Source organism: Exophiala bonariae (assembly GCF_035927105.1).
Source record: "Exophiala bonariae strain CCFEE 5792 chromosome Unknown scaffold_2, whole genome shotgun sequence".
Classification (NCBI taxonomy): Eukaryota; Fungi; Ascomycota; class Eurotiomycetes; order Chaetothyriales; family Herpotrichiellaceae; genus Exophiala; species Exophiala bonariae.
This window is the reverse complement of record NW_027042477.1, coordinates 748,127-768,141: the sequence shown is the minus strand read 5'-3', so window position 1 is coordinate 768,141 and position 20,015 is coordinate 748,127. Positions and strand designations below refer to the sequence as shown.

Sequence of the window (20,015 nt, the reverse complement as noted above, 5' to 3'; positions counted from 1 at the left end):
TGCGAATCGGCTCTGTGGATGTGCGCACGATATATATACTATTTCCATGAAGCAACAGGCGCAAAGCGAAATGTACCTCCGATGGACTCAATAAAAACTAGCCCAATTCGGCCGAAAACTGGATGGTGTCTTGCCATTTCGCCCTACACCGAAGATCAACCTAAGGGGAAAGAATAAACCCGCCTACGCGGAAAACTGCGGTCTCGATGCCGGGCCAATGCGCCGGCTCCTTTTGAGTTGACAGCATCATCACGGAATCCAGCTCACCGTTTTTGACAACATTGGAAGCGGAAGCCAAGAGCATGAAGCAATCGCCGAAATCGTCGGCATTTCTTGCAATGCCTCGCAATTGCCGATTCTTGTGCCTATGGCAGCTAAATAACTCAATTCGGCCGAATTGGGAAAATTGATATGTTCTCATCTGGTTCAGAATTTATATTTCGTCAAGCTGCCGTCTAAGTAAGAATCAAGAATCAAGCACCATTCACCATTCGAGTCTCTCAGGCAACACTCTGGCTTGCTTCCAGAACGCCATAGCCTCGTCCAAAGCATAAATCCCCTCGGAAAGTGGTCACCACCAAGGACGAATAAGAGCATTTCAACCTCAGCAAAGGCGTTCCCCCAGTGGCTCAAGTCGTCGAAGTAATGGGCTACGGCATTCTTTGGACTCCTCCTTGGTGTCGACTGAAGGACTGTGAGACACCACGTTTGACAACATGGCTCACGATATTGTACGCCTTCTGCGGGGGCTTCAATTCCGCCAATCTGTTCTACAGCCATCCCATCCTCAATGTACTTGCTGAGGATTTCCACACCACACAAAGTGGAGTTGCAAACATTCCTACACTTGCACAAGCAGGAGAGGCTAGCTGTCTGCTTTTGATTCTACCACTTGCTGATTTCTTCCCTCGAAGACAATTCACCCTCGTAATGACGACTCTGGCTGCTCTGTTCTGGTAAGTGTGCATAGCCTGAACGCTGAATGTTGACGGTCGCTAACTTGACACAAGGCTTGGCCAATGTCTAACCAACAACTTAACTATCTTTTTGGTGTTGACCTACCTTTCCGCACTCTTTACCTGTGTCGTCCACGTTGTCATTCCATTGGTTTCAGAGCTCTCATCTCCATCCCAGCGAGCTTTCAATTTATCAATCGTTGGCACGGGCCCAACTTTTGGGATTCTGCTTGCGCGGATTTTGTCTGGGATTGTGGCGAACTATACCAATTGGCGCAACGTGTACTGGATGGGTCTTGGTATCCAGATCCTTGTCCTGGGACTTTTGTTCGTGTTCATGCCGGATTACGAACCTATCAATAAAAGACCGCTGCGAGACATTGCCAAAACCTACCCACGCATACTTCTGTCCATTTTTAGACTTTATTTCAGACATCCGGTTCTTGTACAATCAAGTCTTCTGGCCTTTACTTCATTTACTGTGCTAACGGCGTATTGGACAACACTTACCTTCCTTCTCTCGCAAGCACCCTATAATTATGGATCGGCTGCTATTGGACTATTTGGACTTATCGGTGCTTCGACTCTTCTCCTTGGGCCTCTCTTTGGAAAGTTCGTGATCACGCCCCTGCGTGTACCACTATACTCCGTCTTCATTGGCATAACACTCAGCATGGTCGGCGTCGTGGTGGGAACTTTCGTGGGTGTACACAACGTGGCTGGGCCTGTGATCGAAGCAGTCTTACTAGACGCCGGGTTGATGGTTCTCTTCGTCGCGGCCAGAATCAATATTGAAGGGATTGAGCCGGGGTCATCAAATCGAGTCAACACTGCATTTATGATTGTCATGCACCTGGGACAGTTGGTGGGAACCAAGGCAGCCAACGATGTTTATGAGCTGTACGGTGGATGGATACCAGCTGGCTGCTGGGGAATTGGTATCACGGCAGCGGGTTATCTCATCACCGCCGCGAGAGGTCCATATGAAAAAGGCTGGTTAGGCTGGAGTGGAGGATGGGGCAGAGGGAGAAAATCTGCTGAGGATCACGTTGAGGATGCAGAAGAGCAAAGCTTTGGCGCATCGGAAGTTCACAAAACTGAAAAATAGAGTCTCAGCCAGTCGACTAACGAGAAATGAATTCCTATACACCACTTCTTCCTACTTTCACACAGATTGAGCCACTTAGATGTCTCATGTTCATTCCACAAAGCTCCATAATCTACCTGGCCCATCCGCCATCGTTCGAACTTCTTGTTAGACATTCTGGTAATTGGGATCAATACTCCATGGGAAGGGAAGAGGTGCCCGGACTTGGCAAATATGGGTGTGGCTCCGATATTATTTGAGTGCCTAGCCAGAAAAGCGTATTCGTATGCTGACTACCCCAGATATCCGGAATTACCGGTGGAGACCATTGACAGATACTTACGGAGAAGCGAATACCTGATGACCAAGGGTCTAAAGGGAGCTGGGGGAATCAGGGGAATCTAGCATGGTTGGGGTGGATTTCTGGGGAAAAGCCCTGGACTTGGCGTCGCGATGGAGATCTCAGCCATAAACGGAACCTGCCATCCCTGTTCCGATCTTGTAAACCCGAGTTTTCGCTATGTACAAAGAAAATTGTTATAAGCATGGCATCAAGTACAGCATGTCATGAATTTGGAGGGATACAGTTCTTGAATATCCTAGCATACTCACACATATCGCAGCAAGATTGACGGGATCTACAATGACAGGTGAAAAGATAGCAGAGGCCGGCGAAGGCGAAATCCGGACTGGCAGTGACACCTCAGCTGCCCATAAAGAGGACCAAATCGAAGAGATCGATTCCGCTCTCGAGAAGAAGGTACTCAGAAAGGTTGATTGGCACTTGATTCCTATTCTATTCCTCCTGCAACTTTGCAGCTTTATTGATCGGTAAGCTCTGCCAAGGCTGAACCGTATGCACATAAAGTTAGTTGCTAACTACCAAGCAGAATCAATATTGGCAATGCTCGGATTCAGGGGTTGGAGAAAGATCTGCATATGACCGGCAACGACTTCAACATCGCTCTTTTCCTGTTCTTCATTCCCTACATTCTCCTTGAGGTCCCCAGTAACCTCTTGTTGAAGCACGTCCGTCCATCGCTTTACATCCCAGGGATGATATTTTTCTGGGGTGTCATCACGATTTGCCAGGGACTCACTAAGTCATTTGGTGGTCTCATAGCCTGTCGAGTATTGATGGGTGTCTTTGAGTCTGGTTTCTTCCCAAGCAATGTGTATCTGATGTCGATGTACTACAAGCGGCATGAGATTCAGTCACGGTTCACCATATACTTCAGCTCAGGTATCGTCGCTGGAGCTACGAGCGGCCTCCTTGCATACGCGATCGCTCACATCAAGACGCTGGGAGGATACGCCTCGTGGCGGTGGATCTTTATTCTTGAAGGACTTGCCACCGTCGTTATTGCTATATCGGCCTTCTGGTTGGTTCCAGATTGGCCAGAAACAGCCAGATTTCTAACCCCAGATGAGCGAACGATCATTCTAAGACGGGTCGCTGAGGATAGAGCAGGTGCAACGATGAATCATTGGAACAAACAGACTGCCAAACGGATCTTTAGTGATGTGAAGATATACCTTGGGTAAGTGTTGTGGCCTTTTCATCACACTGGAGACTAACATTCCCTAGTGTCCTCATGTACATTGGTATCACCACCACGACCTATTCAGGCTCACTTTTTATCCCAACTATCTTGAGACAACTCGGATGGACTGCGGTCAAAGCACAAGTGATGTCCATTCCGATTTACGCGGTCGCTCTCGTTTGCACTTTAACGACGGCATTTCTAAGCGACAAGCTCAAGCACCGCTATGGCTTCGTAGTCTTTGGCAGCGTTATTTCCACGATCGGATATGTCATCCTTCTCAACATGCTTTCAGTCAAGGTCGGTGTTCGGTACTTTGCCGTTTTCCTCTTCCTGACGGGCGGTTTCATCGTCCACCCGATCATCATTATCTGGCTCAGCAACAACGTATCGGGCCACTATAAAAGTGGAGTCAGCTCGGCCATGCAACTCGGCTTCGGCAATCTTTCAGGAATCATCGCTTCGAACATCTACATCACGAAACAGGCACCGACCTTCAAGCTGGGCTTTGGACTTGGTCTGGGCTTGGTGTGGCTCTGCGTCATCAGCGCCACTGTGCTACTTTTTTACCTCATGCGGGAGAACAAGTTGCGAAACGAGGGTAAAAGAGATGATAGATTTAATTTACCAGAGGAGGAGCTGAAGAACTTGGGAGACGATCACCCATCGTTCCGCTTCACATACTGAACTGTGGCATATTACAGAGGTAGACGCCTGGGCACTCCATAGCAGCGTAGCCATGAACGTCAGTCAATGCTTGAATGGGGCACAATGGGTCTTTGAGTACTCTTAGATGATCATAGATTGGCTATACTGAGCCAGGCCAACATACGGTTTTGGATAAAAGAGAACAGCGGTTCCGGTCATAGTACTAATTAGCGCTTAGCATAATAATAAGCATATTCCTCCCGTAAACTGCTCTGGAGCCTAAGTCTTCACCGGAGCAAACTGCCATTATCAGTACAAGGCGAACGTAACAATATCTGTCTACACTGCTTGAATGCGAAATCGCAGCAATTAGATTTGAAAAGTCTACGGAGTTCCCAATGCTGCTGAAGTGGTCGGAAAGTTTATCGACGGTCCGGAAATTGATTGATTTATGGCTCTCGGAATGTGGTCACGGAACAAGCCATGTATTCGGTACTTTGCTTACAAGCACGATTACGCAGTGGCTAGACCGTCCTATATCTACTGAATGTTGAAGGTAAACTACTGGTAGAAATACTGTGTGATTGAATGTGAGTCAACGCAGTCAATCCAGGGTCGCCAAGTGTGGGAGTTGAGCACTCAGATGAGGCGGAAGATGTCCTCAATGGAAATTCATCAAGAACAAAGTTCAGGCTCAGCAAAAATAGGGAGTAACAGACCACTCGTGAGAAACCCTGGCTACCGTTGTTAGCTTGTTAATGGCTATTCATGCTAACCAACAACAAGAACAAAACCCTCCATGTTGTGATTGTGGGAGCCGGGCTAGGCGGCCTGGCGTGCGCTATTGCATGTCGCCGTGCGAAGCAGCCTTGCGATGTCACCGTTGTCGAACGTGTACCGGAGATGATTGCAATCGGATCCGGAATCCATATTCCACCAAATGCTTGCAGAGTTATGCAGCATTTCGGGTTGGTCGAACAACTGAAGAGTGCGGGCGGCTATGTTGTGCAGGACTTCACACTGCGTCGATACAAGGATGGCAACATCATCGTCGAGAAGCCATTAGGGGAAAGAGTGAAGCGGGAATATGGAGCCGATTGGATGTAAGTCCACTCCCCGAGTCCTCAAGCAGTCGAACATACGTTTGACAGAGTGTGTGGGCAGAGCCATCCATCGAGGCGACTACCAGAACGTGCTCCTTGATGCCGCACAAAGGAAAGGTGCGCGTATCATGACGGATACGGAGGTGGTAGACATTGAACAAGGGGTGGACGAGTCGGAAGGACGTCAGATTGTCGTTCTCAAAGATGGCAGGCGCATCGATGCAGACGTTGTCATCGGAGCAGATGGTATGCTAGACGATACTCTCGGCAGGCTGAAGGGCAGAGTTAACCACAGCTGACAGGACTTTGGTCAAGTATGCGGGAATTCGTCCTAGGTCGACCTATGCCACCGGTCGAGACAGGTGATCTGGCATACCGGGGCACCTTCACCCGTGACCAGCTCAAATCTTTTCATGACCCCAGAATCGATGGTCTGATCGAGAAGTCCAATGTGCAAGTTTGGTTAGGCCCCAGTCGACATGCCGTTTTCTATCCACTGAGAAACAAGACCGAGTTTAACCTGGTACTACTGTCAGTTTCGTTTTCCTCATCTTCCAAGTATCGTACTGATCCTTGGGCCTTTAAAGAGTCGCCGATGATTTACCCGAAGGTGTCCGCACAGCACAGGGTAGTCTTGAAGAAATGGGAAAGTGCTTCGATGGTTGGGATCCAACGTAAGACCTGCTTTCATGCATCGTGAGGTAGTGTGCTGACTGACCAGGCTGACTCGCATAATATCGTGCTTGAATTCTGCTTTGAAATGGAAATTGCTTCACTTTAAGGAGCTTGACAAATGGACGAAAGTGAGTATCTAGAAACCCCTGGTGCCGATGGATTGAGACACCTGCTAACATAGATATCAACAAGGGTCCTGTCGCCTTATTGGGTGATGCCTCACATCCCACTCTACCCTATCAAGGCCAAGGTGCTGCCATGGCGGTCGAAGATGGTGCCATCCTTGGGGTGCTGCTCACACGCCTACAGGAGAGAAACCTATCTCTTTCTCCGAAGGCGCGGAACGGCCAATTGACAAGTCTCCTTCAATTATATGAACGACTCCGCAAACAGCGAACCGAAATCAACGTTTCCGGGGCAGTTTTGACCCGGGAATTTTATCACCTACATGATGGCGATGCGCAGCAGGAACGTGATAGTGAACTCTCAAAACTGCCCGCAGCGAAGTGGCAAGGCCCGAGCAAGTGGAATTGGGGAGATGCTGCTTATCAAAAGAGTCTGCTAGGGTTTGATGTGCTCGCTGATGCAGAGAACAGGTTTGATGAATGGGCGCGTAAAGATCCAAGCATTGTTTTACGCAGTACTCTGTGAACATCCTAGACTGGATGCTGGCCGAGTATGATGTTTAGTATCTCGGTGTGCACAAAAAAATTGACGAATACGCAGACCCAGGCTGACTGGGTTTATTCTTTGCTGACATATTCAAAAGACAGGATTAGACGTACCTAATTAGTAGCTAGGCAGGTTACTAGTTAGGGATCGATGATGGTAGACATTATCACTCAATAAATATGATGCTCACCGCACGAATACCAAGTATAAGTATTTAACATCGCATCTCAAGGCCGATTCGAAATTCCATAGAGTTGAATTGATGTTCACCCAAAATTCTTGCCGCCGAACCCACAAGAATGAGCTTTGATGACTTTGACTGATTTAAGTACCCCCCAGCGACATGTCCACTGTGTTCCATCCACGGGCCAAGGACCGGATCAGCGATGCTTCAGCAGGGGGCCTCGGGGCTACCCCGGGCTTCATAGGGTTCATTACGGAATAATTGATTGAGAGTCAACGTATCCTTAGGTAATGCTCAACCACCACTAGCTGCTTGAAGTTAGTTATTTAATTAGGCGTAGTCTTCACAAAATATGCCAAAACCCCACCTAACCTGATTCTTAAGTTTCTTCAAATCGACACGCTCCAACATTGACTCCCATGAATTCGAACTTGCTGTAGCTGATGACCTAGATTAAACAGCTCCGTATCTAGGCCCTGAGTCACTCTCTGAGATGATCCAACATCAGAACAGAGTAAAAAGGAGGTCGAGGGCCAAGGATGCTGCGAGTCGCAAGAGGGCCGTGTATGTTGAACAAGCCTGTGCAACCTGCAAAACTCGCAAGACGAGGTGTGATGGAAGTCATCCTTGTGAACCTTGTCAACGTCGATCCCTGGAATGCCGATACGCACGAAATCCGGCTGATAGCACTCAGCAAACAGATGACTCTCCAAGCAGTCTTACCTCCAGCGCCTCAAAGTCAAGGTACTAGATAGCTATTAACCAAAAGCGACCATCCTACTAAGACTTCTGCAGAGATCTTACCGTATTGAATAAGCTCGTCTACGCGCTTCAATCAAAGGTTGCCATCCTGGAGCAACAACAAGTCCAGGGAACTGGAACCAGATCACCTCATGGGACCATCTCAAATAAACTACGAAAAATTGGTGAGGGAATGGATAGAGAACTTCCCTCTCAGCCCAATTTTTCGACGTTTGCCGGCCCGACGAGCGCAAACTTCAGCTTCGGCCTTGCTAAGTTAATGCTCGATCAAGAAAATGCTTCTGAAGCAGGAATCTCCGACTTGGAGCAAGAAGTTGAATTGGCCGGCTCCGTAAGTCTCGGTAGAGAGACAGATGAAGACGATGTTCCAGGAGCTGTCGATTTCCAAGAGCTTCAACGGAACCCGATGAACTCTAAGCTACTATATGGGATGGAGAAGAGTCATGCACTTAATCTTCTCCAGATCTACCATGAATGCGTAGGAGTTCTGCATCCAATTGCAGATATCTCCTCCCTACAAACCCAAGTTGACCTACTCTGGCCATCGTCCAAAACTTCGCTGCAGGACAAGAGTATCCCTCCCACCCAAGGCGGAAATTTCGCTCACTTGAAAATGGTTCTTGCGATCGGACTCTTGGCAGAAGGTGGAGGTGCGAGCGCCTTGAGTGAAAGGATCTTCCACGAGCTCCAGCCGGTCGCTACCAGCGTAGTATTTGCAAAGAATTTCAATCTGCATGGCCAGATACTGTTGCTCCTCATGGTGAGCTCTATGGCAGGATCATTTGAGAAGCGTTGCTAACTTCATCAGGCCTTCTTCCACATGTTCAAGGATGATTGTCGTCTTGCTTCACGCTATGTCGCGATTGCATGCCGCCTGATGATCGAAGCTGGACTTCATCAAAAGCACATATTAATGCGCCGCTTTATTCAAAGTGAGGCCCGTACAGAAGTCATCAACGTCCTCGTGGCATGCGTAATCCTTGATCGTCAGCTCAACTTCAATGCAGGATTGCCTTTCACCTTGAAGGATACTGATATTGACATTACCGAGACAGTAAGTTACCGTTCTTTGTAACCTGATCAAATGCTCCGTATGTAAGCATCTTACTTATAGTGCCTTGCAGGGTACATTGAATCCATATGCGAAAGCGATGACTTCTTACATCAGGATCGGACCTCCTGCCTGGGCCGCTGTGACGGACGAGCGTGGTAGAGCGAAACAGCGAATCAAAGACGAGGACTTTGACTACGTAGATTATCAAGTGCAGCGCTGGCAGGAGAGTCTGCCAGCCTATCTACGTCTCCAGAGGGGAGCGAATGCTATCAAAACCACTAGCGACGGTCATATATACGTGGACCAAGGCACACAATTCCTTCGATTCATCTTATATCTGCGCGCAAACCAATTCCGGATTGTTGTCATGAGACCTTTGCTGTTCTCGTCGCAGACATACATGGCAAACATCAAACGTATTAGGATCGTGGCGCAAATTGCACAAGATACGGTTGAAACAATCGAAGAGATGAACGAAAAGTACGACCTTTATAAGAAACAGCAACCCGTTTTGAATTTGTTCTTGTCCTCGGCACTTTCTACACTGTTTCTGGTCTACATTCACAGCCTACGAGAACAGCGCACCGGTGCCAGTGATGACACCCTCGAGTTGGCCACTTGGAATCAAGGTGTGAGGGATGGACTCAACAAAGGACTGGCACTAATACAAGCTTATTCAACATATCGGTCCTCCCAGCGTCTGTGGCAAAAGTTCGCCGGGCCTCATGGGCTCCTATCCCGCCTCAGCCTTGCCGACCATGCTCAGACGGTGGAGGGAGCTACTTCGACGGTCTCGGGTTCTAGAGGCGTCTCTTTGCAATCCGGCACTAGTTATGAACCGCCTAAGGACTCCGATATCCACGGGCAGACTCAACCACCGACAGTCGGGTCAGCTATCGAGCCACCTGCCTATCCAGATCCCGCAGCCGCCGATTTCCGACTGATTCAGACTGCCAACCCTTTTCAACCCTATGAGTTCACGGATTACTCGCCCTTACCATTTTTAAACATGAATCCACTACTTGTATCGAATGATATTGATGTTTTCTACGATAATATGTGGGATGACAACATGTTCTAAGAGCAGATGTGACATATAGATGTCCCATCTTGTTCGAGTCTCGAACTCTGGGCTCTGCTTAATCAAGGTCTTCACATGAAATTATCACGAATGGCATGCACTCTAGCAGGGTATCACGTCTATCCACTTCCAGATCAGGCAGGGGTTGACAGACTCCACCGGTTCCCGACGTCCAGGCCATGCACACGGAGACCCAAATCTTCGGGAAGCTGGCCTCGGCTCTTCAGCCACCATGAATCCACCGGTTTACGGAACAAGGATCATCCAACTGCCTGATTCCGCCATTTAGGTCTTCTCAGAATACAGATTCCGGCCAGAATATGTTCGTCGTTTGCCGTTATCAACCCAATGACCATATCATACCAGACTTGCTTGTCTACAAGCTGGTTCTTCATCATTGGAAAGTTATAATTTGAATTCCTGGCCCACGATGCTCTCACTCAACTGCCAAAGCCCCTCGGCCGCTTTCTCGTCCCGCGCATGCTCCGCGGCCTGTGCAACTTGACAGTCGTTGAGGTATGTGATATCCAAATCTGCACCCAGCTTGGGGTCGAGTGCAGCCACCAGAGTCGTCGCTGCACCTTGATCGAGGTCCTTCCAGAATCCTGCAGTCTTGCTGATCAGATCCTGATGTTTCTCGTCGAGATTCCGGGATAGATCCGTCCAAATGGAGCCGGGATGAGTGGCAATTGAGCGGATCCCCTTACTAGCCAATTTCTTTGTCAGGGAGACTGAGAAGAGAACATTCGCCGTTTTGGATTGCCCATATGCTACGAATGGGACATAAGTTTCTCCTGGCGGTGGATCAAATGACACGCCCGGTCTAGACATCGGTCGCTCTTCCAGTGGCAGGTCTTCCGGGCGTTTCTTGAAGTTGGTGTCACTGAACCGGATTGGCGAAATGATGTGGCCTTGGCTGGTCAGATTGATAATGCGAATTGAACCCTTGGTGGCAGAATTTTCGGCAGCCGCGATGATCTTGGGTAGTAATAGGTTGGTCAGAAGGAAGGGACCTATATGATTCGTTCCGAACTGCATCTCCAAACCTTCCTGAGTAGATTCGTGCCGCTGAAGGACAACCGCCGCGTTGTTAATAAGAATGTCAATCCGGTCGACAATGCTGTTGATGGTCTTTGCCGCTTCGCGGACCGAGGCAAGCGACGCGAGGTCAACTCCAACGAGTTCGATCTTCGTTTTCCCATGCACTGATTTAACCTTACTGGAAACCTCTTCCATCTTTGATTTGGTTCTTGAGGCGAAAACGAGGAGTGCTGGGTCATGCGCGGCCAATGCTAATGCCATGGACTCGCCGATACTTTGTGGTGATACACCCACTATGACGATGACTTTCCCGCGGACCTCATCGCTGAACGCTTTTGCGACCGTTGTCCCTGTGGTGCTCTGGCCAAATTCTGGATTGGTGGTCATGATTGCGTGCTGGGCTTTTGAAAGAATAGCTCGGGTAGTTGATGGGGCGAGCGCTTGGATCGCCTATTTTCCCCTGCTCAAATCGCTCAATGCGTTAACGGCAACTGTTGCTGTAATTATTGTGATCTGCTCAAGTAAAGTGCCTTAGTAGAACCGGTGCACTGATCCTGTTGTAATATGTAAACAGGTCTACACTCGGATTTCGGGTTCGGTAGTTCCGACGTATTTATGGGAGGCCACAAGTAGAATCCCAGCCTCCAATGGCCACGGGCACTTGGGCAGTCAACCGTAGCCTTATTTTGGGTTGTGGGTTGTGGGTGTGGATGTGGGGTGTTGGATGTAGATTCACGCTTGGAGGAAGACCGGATGGGCAGATGTAGCTATCAAATGATCGTCTTTATTTTATGCACATGCGATATGCGGTGTGCGACGAGTTCATGGACCTGGAAGTCGGATATCGCACCGAAGAGTTCGATAAGGTGATCAGATAGATGGTGGGATAATATATTTTGGAAGACCTTACTCGTCCTTCGGATACTTCTAGACCTAACTCCACACACCCCGCAGAATGCTCGGTCCATATCCAAGTATAAAGGCGGTTGCGGCGATGGAACCAGGGACTCCCTCCTAAGCCCTGAATCAGGGACACAATGGGGAACTTGGAACGTGTGGGGTGGTAGCAAAACTGCTCCCGTACCCGCAGAGAATTGCCCACATCCAATGGGTCGGCATAAAATTCAACGTCCATTGTCCGTTTTGGTACAATGCATAGCGTTGTCGGCAGTTCATTTGGAGAACCGCGGGTTTAGTGACTATCCGCCTCCAACCATTTTGCTTGTTTCTGGTCATTATCTGGAAACAAGCAAATCCTTGAGTGTGCAGTACTATGGGGCTGGCTATCTATATGTCCTTGGCCAGCCCGTCGGTGCGCAAGAATTGGCAACAATCATCCCTTCTCGAACCTTTCTGCTTTCAGGTGAACCAAACGCTTCGGCAAGGATTTATATCTAGAGACATACCCCCCGCCGGAGTTGCCTATTCGTAGTCTTTCCAAGGCATTTACATTTTGTTACTTTCCCGAGAACTTCCCGCGGCTTACCTTTTTTTGGCCTTTGCAAAAATGACAACGGAGCAGCCTTCAGTGAGGCCCAAGACTGGAGTCAAAGTTATTGTTGTTGGAGCTGGTGAGAACAGCCGCTGTTCGTGGTAGATGATCCTTGGCTTAATCAAAACAGGTTTCGGCGGACTTACTGCAGCAATTGAATGTCATCGACAAGGGCATGATGTTGAGATATACGAATCTTTTCCGGAGTTGAAACCCCTTGGAGACATCATTTCATTCGGTGCCAACGCCGGTCGCATATTCCGACGATGGGGAGTCGATGGTGAGATCACCAAGAAGATGCGAGCAATCAGCATCGACCTTGTGAAACACGGATTTCGAATTCACAAATATACGGGCGAACACATCATCACGCAGAAAACCCCAGAACAGGACCCCGATGCTCCGGTTTTCAACGGTCACAGAGGAGAGTTGCATGAGATCGTTTTTAACCACGCCAAGGATGATTTGGGTATCCCGATCCATCTTGGGACAAGAATAGGGAAGTACCTGGAGGAAAAGGATTGTGCAGGCATCGAGCTAGAATCTGGCGAACAGGTAAGAGCACCTCACCGGAGATAGCTGGAGACATACTTACTCTGGGCCAGATTTTCGCAGATGTCGTCATTGGTTCTGACGGCGTTCGATCAAAGGCTCGCGAACTGGTTCTGGGCTATTTTGACCGACCCAAGAGCAGTGGCTATGCCGTCTTCAGAGCATGGTAGGTGTCGCTCGAGGATACGGACGGTGATGTTGATGCTGATCGCTTACAGGTTCCCAAACACCGACATGATCGCCGATCCGTTGACCAAGCATTTCTGCGAAAATGGCGATACGTTTAATGGCTGGATTGGCCAAGATGTGCATTTTCTCTTTTCAACGATCAAGAACGGAAGTGATTGTTGCTGGGTCTTGACACACAAGGTACGGTTTGTGGCCGAAAAACATGACTCCGGCTGATGCGTAACCTCTAGGACGACGCAGATATTGATGAATCTTGGTCATTCCCGGGAAAGCTAGAAGACGTTTATAAGGTCTTTGAAGGTTGGGATCCACTTTGCAAGAGAATTGTCTCCAAGACACCGGAAAGTCACCTGGTCGATTGGAAGCTGGTTTATCGAGATCCTCTCCCAACCTGGGTCAGTAAAGGCGGCCGCATCAGTCTGCTGGGTGATTCCGCACATCCATTCCTGCCAACTTCAGCCCAAGGTGCAACTCAGGCTATGGAAGATGGCGTCACTCTTGCAGTTTGCCTCAAGAGAGCTGGCAAGGATCAAATTCCCGATGGAGTAAGAACGTACCAGCGGATAAGGTAAGTGATCGAGTTCACAGAAACAATTGTTTTGTAAGGACCGGATGCTGATCCTCCGGATAGATATGAGCGCGTCAAAGCAGTACAAAAGACCGGCGAAACCACACGCGACATGTGGCATAAGGCAGATTGGGATAAAGTCAAGGAAGATCCCACATCGGTCCAGTTCCCGCGAGAAGACTGGATCCATAATTTCGACGCGGAAAAGAATGCTGAAGAGGAATTTGAGGAGAACTTCCAGCATTTCCAGACCACGGTAAATGGTACTCGCGATATTATCTATGAAGATCTTGCAACGCTGACTGAAGGCCCCCTAGTCCCAAAACAGCTCTCTGCCAAACTTTGAGGCAACAGGAAAGCAAGGGTTTGATGTGACCGCAGTACCGGTATCCTTGGAGGCATGAAATGTTGGAGCAATAAAAGCATTAGTAGAAAGCGAAACGCTCGCATGATCGGGGGGGTTGGTGAATTTTTAGTCTTCAGACTAGTTTATATCAGTTTTCACATACGGTCTTATGATCTACCGTATTCGACTTCGCACTATAAGTCTTGAATCAATCAATACGTTCTCTGCCAAAGTGGAAGATCCATACCTCGATATTCTTCACGCTGAGTCAATAGCAAGAAATCACAAATTTCGATGACTTATTGTGACTCTGATCGAGAGATGGATTGTGTTGATTCCCCATCAAATATTTGTCATGGGTATCCCGCGACTTTCTCAAGATCTTCATCCCTATGCGGATCGCGTTCCTGTGGGCAAATTATATCCATCGACGAGTGCGCTTAACCTTGAACACTTGGTAATCGATGGGCCGTCACTAGTATACCTGGTTTATAACAGATTGCTCACTTATAGAGCATCGAGGAGCCCTGTACTGAATGGTGGATTGCCGCGGTATTCGGAAATCAACCATGGACTCCAGTATTTTCTGGCAGACCTGGAAGATTGTGGCGCTCAAATACAGCGGATTTTCTTTGATGGAGGCTTGCCGATTTCGAAGAGACCAGTTAGACTTGATCGAACGGAAAAGGTTCGCAGTCAGCTCGAGCTTTACCGCACAATGCACCCTCTCGATCCAATGGTAATATCCGTTGGCGACGTCGACTTCGAAGAGGCCATCTGGATGACTCCATCCATATCGAGCAGGAAGTCAGTCCCTCCGCCTCCGCCTTTCATGGTTGCCAGTGCAATTGAGTCATTATGTAGCAGCAAATGGAGGAACCTTGTCAGCGTTGTCCCTGGGGAGGCTGATTCATTCTGCGCCCAAGCAATGAGTGGAATTTCAGGTGCGGTGCTTACGAATGATTCTGACCTTGCCGTACACGATCTTGGAGAAAATGGCTGTTTGGCATTGCTTAGCTCGGTTGAGAAAAAGTCATCCGCTCAAACTAAGACCGTGACCTCGCTGACGATAATGTCCCTACACCCACAGCATGTTGCTCAACGATTAGGTGTCCCATCACTTCTTCGGTTCGGCTTCGAAAGGTATCTCGACCCAAGCCTTTCGACAGCCATTACCAGCCAACGAGCCAAAGATAGCTCTAGGCTGGAAACCTTCAAGAGAGAATACGATAACTTCGCCGAGCAGTATATTTCTCCGCAGGCAGGGTCTGATGCCATGCCCAGTCTCACTGATGTCGATCCACGTACAGCTGAACTGATCATCTCATGGTCCCACTCACCCACCGTTTACCTGACGCCGATTCTGGAAGACCCATCTCGTGATTCCTCGTGGTCCTATGGCACTCATTACAGGACCTTAGCCTTTTCCATATTGGGGTGGTCGATTCCAGGATCACATCCAATCGGCATTACAGAATTTGCGCGGAAGGGCCCAAGAATCGCTTCCACCACAGTTCCACAACTCAGTGAGATACACATTGGAGAACATATCAAGCAAACAATCAAAGACCTTAGGCGGCTCTTCCCAAATAACGCCACCGAGGTACCTACCAACGATCACGGCAGCACACTTCTCCTCAACTGGTACATCCTAGCCACCCATAAGGTTCGGCAGCAGAAATCCGATGCTGGGAAACAACCTCCCACACTCTCTCTCATCCAGAGTACACTGGGCCTCATGAGGCATCAGGCAAACAACAAAGCCAGAGCAACATGGGATGAAGTCCACTTCCTGGCAAATATGCACGCCGTGCTGTACTCGTTGCGCATGTTAAAGCAGATCGCGGACTATGTACTACGCGGTCGAGAGCCAGAACACACCCAGCCAAACCATGAAGAAAGTAAAAGCCAGAATAACGGAGTATCTACGGAAACACTCTTGCGAGAATTGACGGTCATGTTAAGCAAGATGCCGGATATTGAGCATCTCTTTCTCGACGTCGCTGATCTACGTTCAAGAATCCAAGAATTAGATATTGAGGTCCGGAGCGCTGCCATTGCCAGACTGGCAAACCTTGGGGATGAGAGCGCAGACGGCAATGATGACCATAGACTGGGCGCCGTCAATACTTCTGCAGTGCCAAAGACAAACCAGAAGCTGGCGTCTGCCGCCGCCCACATCACACGCGAGACAGAGAAACACTGGATCACGGCTAAGCGGAAGCGAAAGAGGGCACGAAATACCTCAAATAATAATACCAACACAAATATCGGCGGCGTGAGGAACGCTGGTGGAAACAGTTTCGATGTGTTGCGGATGGCCTTGGCTGACTGACGCCTGAGGTCCAAGGAAAACGACTGGAAATACCCTCACATTTTGTCACCTTTTTGTCATTGCTGGGTCATGAAATTCCAGATGTAGATGAATGGACAACCAGATTAGTCGAAATCCTGAGAGCCTGCCAAGAGAAATCCTGCCGGTCCCTGTTTGGCCCCCAATGTAGGGGTCCCTTTGGCTGGTTGGAGGAGGACGTCTCTACTTCTTTGGATTCAGTCTCGACATCTCGCGAATACAGAGTGAACGATCTATTTAAACCGGATGTCTCTAAAGATGTGCTATATCTCTACTTAGGTATCCTCTGATCACTACGACCTTGGCGCCCAGCTGGTCCTCAAAAACCGCTTCACGAATTTCTGGACCAGCTCGGACTGCAATGCTGGTACACTACTGAGAACCGGCGCAGCTTTTTCAGTGACACGCGTCTCATAGCCCAGGTTCCTCCTCTTCGTCACGTCATTATCGTACTTCCCGGCGAAGAACTCCACCAATTTGATCGTCGGATTGACCTCTGGGTCTGGGTTTGACTTCCTCAATCGAGCGACCCACTCTCTCTGGCCGACTTCTTCGAATTGGAGGCCCGTTGCGCGTAACGCGGGCAGAAGGTCACCTGTCCAGTGGAATGAGCGGGGATTGACGATGTTGAAAAAAGAATCTTGAGTCTCGGCTTGGAGTTCTGGCAGGGAGATCGCAATGACTGACTCTGCGACTGTATCGACTGGGAGCCAGCGTGGCGATTCATCGAGCGCTGGTAGCGCGCCGATCGTCGTCGCTGCTTGAAGCATCAGTGGGATTGCTTCGGTGGCATTCCAGATCCCATGCTTCGTGTCCGCGACGATCTGTCCTATGCGCAACACCCGTGCCGGCATGCCTGTTTGCTTTGCGGCTTGGGCTACCAAGTTTTCAGTCACGAGCTTTGACTGTGCATAGCCCATGCCTTGTGCACAGCTGAAACTCTCTGGCAATGCTTCGGGCACTGTGTCCCCAGGAGTATTCACGACTGTGCTGACGGAAGAGCAGAAATTGAATGAAGCCGGTTGATGCTGTTGCGCAGAGAGGCACAGTAACATCAAATTCTTCGCTCCAGCAATGCAATCTGCTTCGAAGCTGCTGAGATTCTTGTTGAAGTTCACTGACCAGGCCGAATGGATTAGGCTGCTGATTTTCGCAGAAATATCGTGGTACACGGCATCATTCAATCCGAGTTTCGGCTTCGAGAAATCGGAGCGATAACAGGAGATCTTCCTGTGATGCTCAGGGAGAAGCTCATCGTAGACTTCTCTTGCTTGCATAGATTCGATGACACGTTTTGAAGCGGTATCGTCCGAGTCCGCGCGCACAAGACAGCAGACCTCTGTTATATCTGAGCGACGGACCAATTGAGCCACAATATGTGCGCCTAGTGAGCCTGTGACCCCAGTGACCACAACGCAATTCTTGTCCGACTTCGTTGTGATGGGAACATGTTGAGGAAAAGTACTATACTTTGACACCAGCCTCTCCATCTCTTTTGTGATGTCTAGTGTATCGATCTCCTTGCTATCCCGGATACTCACAATCGCATCCGCGAGCTTGGCAATTGTGGGATACTCAAAAACCACATTCTGTGGCAGAGTGTTGCCATTCAGTTGGATCTCCTTGAGGATCTTGGCTCGCAGCCTCGTGGATTGTAACGAGTCGATCCCAAGCGAGAACAAATCCGTGCCATCGGATATCGATTGAGTCTCGCCTGAATTGGAGGAGAGTTCTAAGATTTGCTCACGGAGAAAATCCCGGAGTTCGGATCCTTCAAGCACTCGTGTTCCATTCGACTTGGACTCGGCCTCTAGATACACTCCTTCAATTTCGTTGTGGAACATTCTATAGAATGCCTGTCGAACAAGTGTACCTTTATCTGTCTGCGGATACTCAGTTCCACTGGGCAGCACTCTTATCATGTCCCTGGACAACTGGGCATAAGCTGGCAATATCTTGTTCTCCGCCGCGATCAGGGGGGAAATCGCATCGATGACTTCGTCCGAGGTTTTCGACCCTCCAAGCTCGGACGCAACCACAATCATACCGAGCTGGCTCTTGCCGGCCCCAAACATGACGTTGTCTTTCACCAGCTCATGTTGTCGCACCAGCTGCTCCATGGCAATGGGTATAGCCTTCTCGCCATTCATCAGCACGATCGTGTCGTCTAATCTGCCGCAGTATTTCCAAGCCCCTGATATCGTTGGATGTGGCTCGAAGAGATCCTTCAGCGCGTAAGAGCCATCTGGACGATTCGTTGCGACCTTTGAAGGCCAACCCTTGAGCACCACCAGCTCGTGCAGGTTTCCACCTCTCTCCTCCCACCTGATGAACGCTGCCAATTTCTCATGCACCCGAACATAATTCCACGCGTTATCCCCTTCAGGTCTCTCCGAAGTCATCAGCTGTCCTGTCTCGGTCGATCCATAGTGACTGATCAATTTCACACCGCCCTCGGTAAGCCTATTGCCAAGTACATCTGGGCAAGCCGAACCACCGAATTGCACCATCTTCATGGCCGCAAGGGCGTCAATCCCTTCTTGAGTCTCGCTGAGAAGCTTCAGCGCGTATGGCACCGTAATGAAGATCTCAAATTTGTGCCGTCGCATAACCTGCAGCAGGTTCTGGCTCGTCAGCGGAAGGCTGGCGCTGTAGATATATATCTTCTTGATAGCTGTGAAGCCTCGGAGGACGTTGGATATCCCAAAGGCGTGGAAAAGTGGAAGGATCACGAATCCTTTCAGGTTCATGTTGTTTTCATAATTGCGTAGTGCGGCCTGATGGGTCTGATAGATGGGTTTGGGCAGACCAGTTGATCCCGATGAATGAATGATCCATGCCACCTTGCTGGTTTCCTGGTCAAGATCAAGAGTCTGCTCGGTCGTCTGTGGTAAAATGTGATTCCCCTGGAGTGGGTCGTATTCACTCTGAGGAAGGAAACGAGTGGTTTGCAAGTCGGGAAGTGTCGCTTTCACACCAGCTATCGTCCTGTCAAATGATGGATGCACAACCATATGACGACAGTCGGTTGCCTCGAGTAGAGACAGGTACGCGGCCTCCGATATCCTCGTCGAGAGGAACAGCACCGTAAACCCAAGTCGCGAGAGGGCCAGTAACGCAATGAAATAGTCCATGGTTGAGGGACCAAGTAATGCCACCACACGAGCATCTTGACTCGAATTCGCCCGGACGGGAAGGACTTCCGCATATCTCTGCGCTGCCCGAGCCGCAAGTGCCTCCAGATCGGTGAGAGTATATTCGGTGTATTCGAGCTCCTGTGAAGGATAGCCGAAGATGGGCTCGTTTGGATGACTTTGAGCTCGCATAGATATGAGCTCTGTGACGGTGCGAGGCTTCCCAGCTCTGGGAGGTTCCATAGTTGATGTTGCTGTTGCAAGGCTTGTGGCTTTGGTTGGTAGAGGGTGATCGTAGGCCGAGTATTGCGGCTCACAAATGTCTATGGACCCCATTTTAGGCTGTAGATATGCAATGTTCCAAGTATTCGAAATTAGTGTGACCTGCTACCAATTCAGGTTTCGCTCAAGGAACAGTTAGCCGCTTGAATCTTCGAGTTGCAGTGCTCAAGACCATGAATGTAGAACAGAAGCTTCAAGAAGTCTTGGACATTTGGAATTGTGACTGTGTCAAGAAATGCTTGCTGTTGTGAATGTCTGCTCGATGGCCACGGCAACCAGGAAGTGTATAGAT

General features: G+C 49.3%; 8 protein-coding genes across 8 annotated transcripts; 6 read left to right on the top strand and 2 right to left on the bottom strand.

The window, feature by feature from the left end:
• Window positions 1–645: 645 nt before the first annotated feature.
• On the top strand, window positions 646–2,064 carry LTR84_004797 (uncharacterized protein; the record flags this gene model as incomplete). The annotated part of the gene is made up of 2 exons (XM_064848371.1): window positions 646–956; window positions 1,011–2,064. 2 exons carry the CDS (start codon window positions 646–648, stop codon window positions 2,062–2,064), a joined length of 1,365 nt encoding a protein of 454 aa, XP_064710995.1.
• A 622-nt stretch (window positions 2,065–2,686) lies between these two features.
• On the top strand, window positions 2,687–4,274 carry LTR84_004796 (uncharacterized protein; the record flags this gene model as incomplete). The annotated part of the gene is made up of 3 exons (XM_064848370.1): window positions 2,687–2,874; window positions 2,934–3,584; window positions 3,632–4,274. 3 exons carry the CDS (start codon window positions 2,687–2,689, stop codon window positions 4,272–4,274), a joined length of 1,482 nt encoding a protein of 493 aa, XP_064710994.1.
• A 616-nt stretch (window positions 4,275–4,890) lies between these two features.
• Window positions 4,891–6,664, top strand: LTR84_004795 (uncharacterized protein; the record flags this gene model as incomplete). The annotated part of the gene is made up of 7 exons (XM_064848369.1): window positions 4,891–4,959; window positions 5,022–5,338; window positions 5,400–5,584; window positions 5,641–5,869; window positions 5,926–6,012; window positions 6,060–6,141; window positions 6,206–6,664. 7 exons carry the CDS (start codon window positions 4,891–4,893, stop codon window positions 6,662–6,664), a joined length of 1,428 nt encoding a protein of 475 aa, XP_064710993.1.
• Window positions 6,665–7,408: 744 nt separating this feature from the next.
• Window positions 7,409–9,766, top strand: LTR84_004794 (uncharacterized protein; the record flags this gene model as incomplete). Its single annotated transcript, XM_064848368.1, has 4 exons — window positions 7,409–7,613; window positions 7,667–8,391; window positions 8,440–8,685; window positions 8,756–9,766. 4 exons carry the CDS (start codon window positions 7,409–7,411, stop codon window positions 9,764–9,766), a joined length of 2,187 nt encoding a protein of 728 aa, XP_064710992.1.
• Window positions 9,767–10,171: 405 nt separating this feature from the next.
• On the bottom strand, window positions 10,172–11,194 carry LTR84_004793 (uncharacterized protein; the record flags this gene model as incomplete). The annotated part of the gene is made up of 1 exon (XM_064848367.1): window positions 10,172–11,194. One exon carries the CDS (start codon window positions 11,192–11,194, stop codon window positions 10,172–10,174), a length of 1,023 nt encoding a protein of 340 aa, XP_064710991.1.
• A 1,120-nt stretch (window positions 11,195–12,314) lies between these two features.
• Window positions 12,315–13,954, top strand: LTR84_004792 (uncharacterized protein; the record flags this gene model as incomplete). The annotated part of the gene is made up of 6 exons (XM_064848366.1): window positions 12,315–12,378; window positions 12,430–12,854; window positions 12,905–13,017; window positions 13,070–13,220; window positions 13,271–13,608; window positions 13,672–13,954. 6 exons carry the CDS (start codon window positions 12,315–12,317, stop codon window positions 13,952–13,954), a joined length of 1,374 nt encoding a protein of 457 aa, XP_064710990.1.
• Window positions 13,955–14,309: 355 nt separating this feature from the next.
• On the top strand, window positions 14,310–16,289 carry LTR84_004791 (uncharacterized protein; the record flags this gene model as incomplete). The annotated part of the gene is made up of 1 exon (XM_064848365.1): window positions 14,310–16,289. One exon carries the CDS (start codon window positions 14,310–14,312, stop codon window positions 16,287–16,289), a length of 1,980 nt encoding a protein of 659 aa, XP_064710989.1.
• Window positions 16,290–16,600: 311 nt separating this feature from the next.
• On the bottom strand, window positions 16,601–19,777 carry LTR84_004790 (uncharacterized protein; the record flags this gene model as incomplete). Its single annotated transcript, XM_064848364.1, has 1 exon — window positions 16,601–19,777. One exon carries the CDS (start codon window positions 19,775–19,777, stop codon window positions 16,601–16,603), a length of 3,177 nt encoding a protein of 1,058 aa, XP_064710988.1.
• Between the last annotated feature and the right edge of the window lie 238 nt (window positions 19,778–20,015).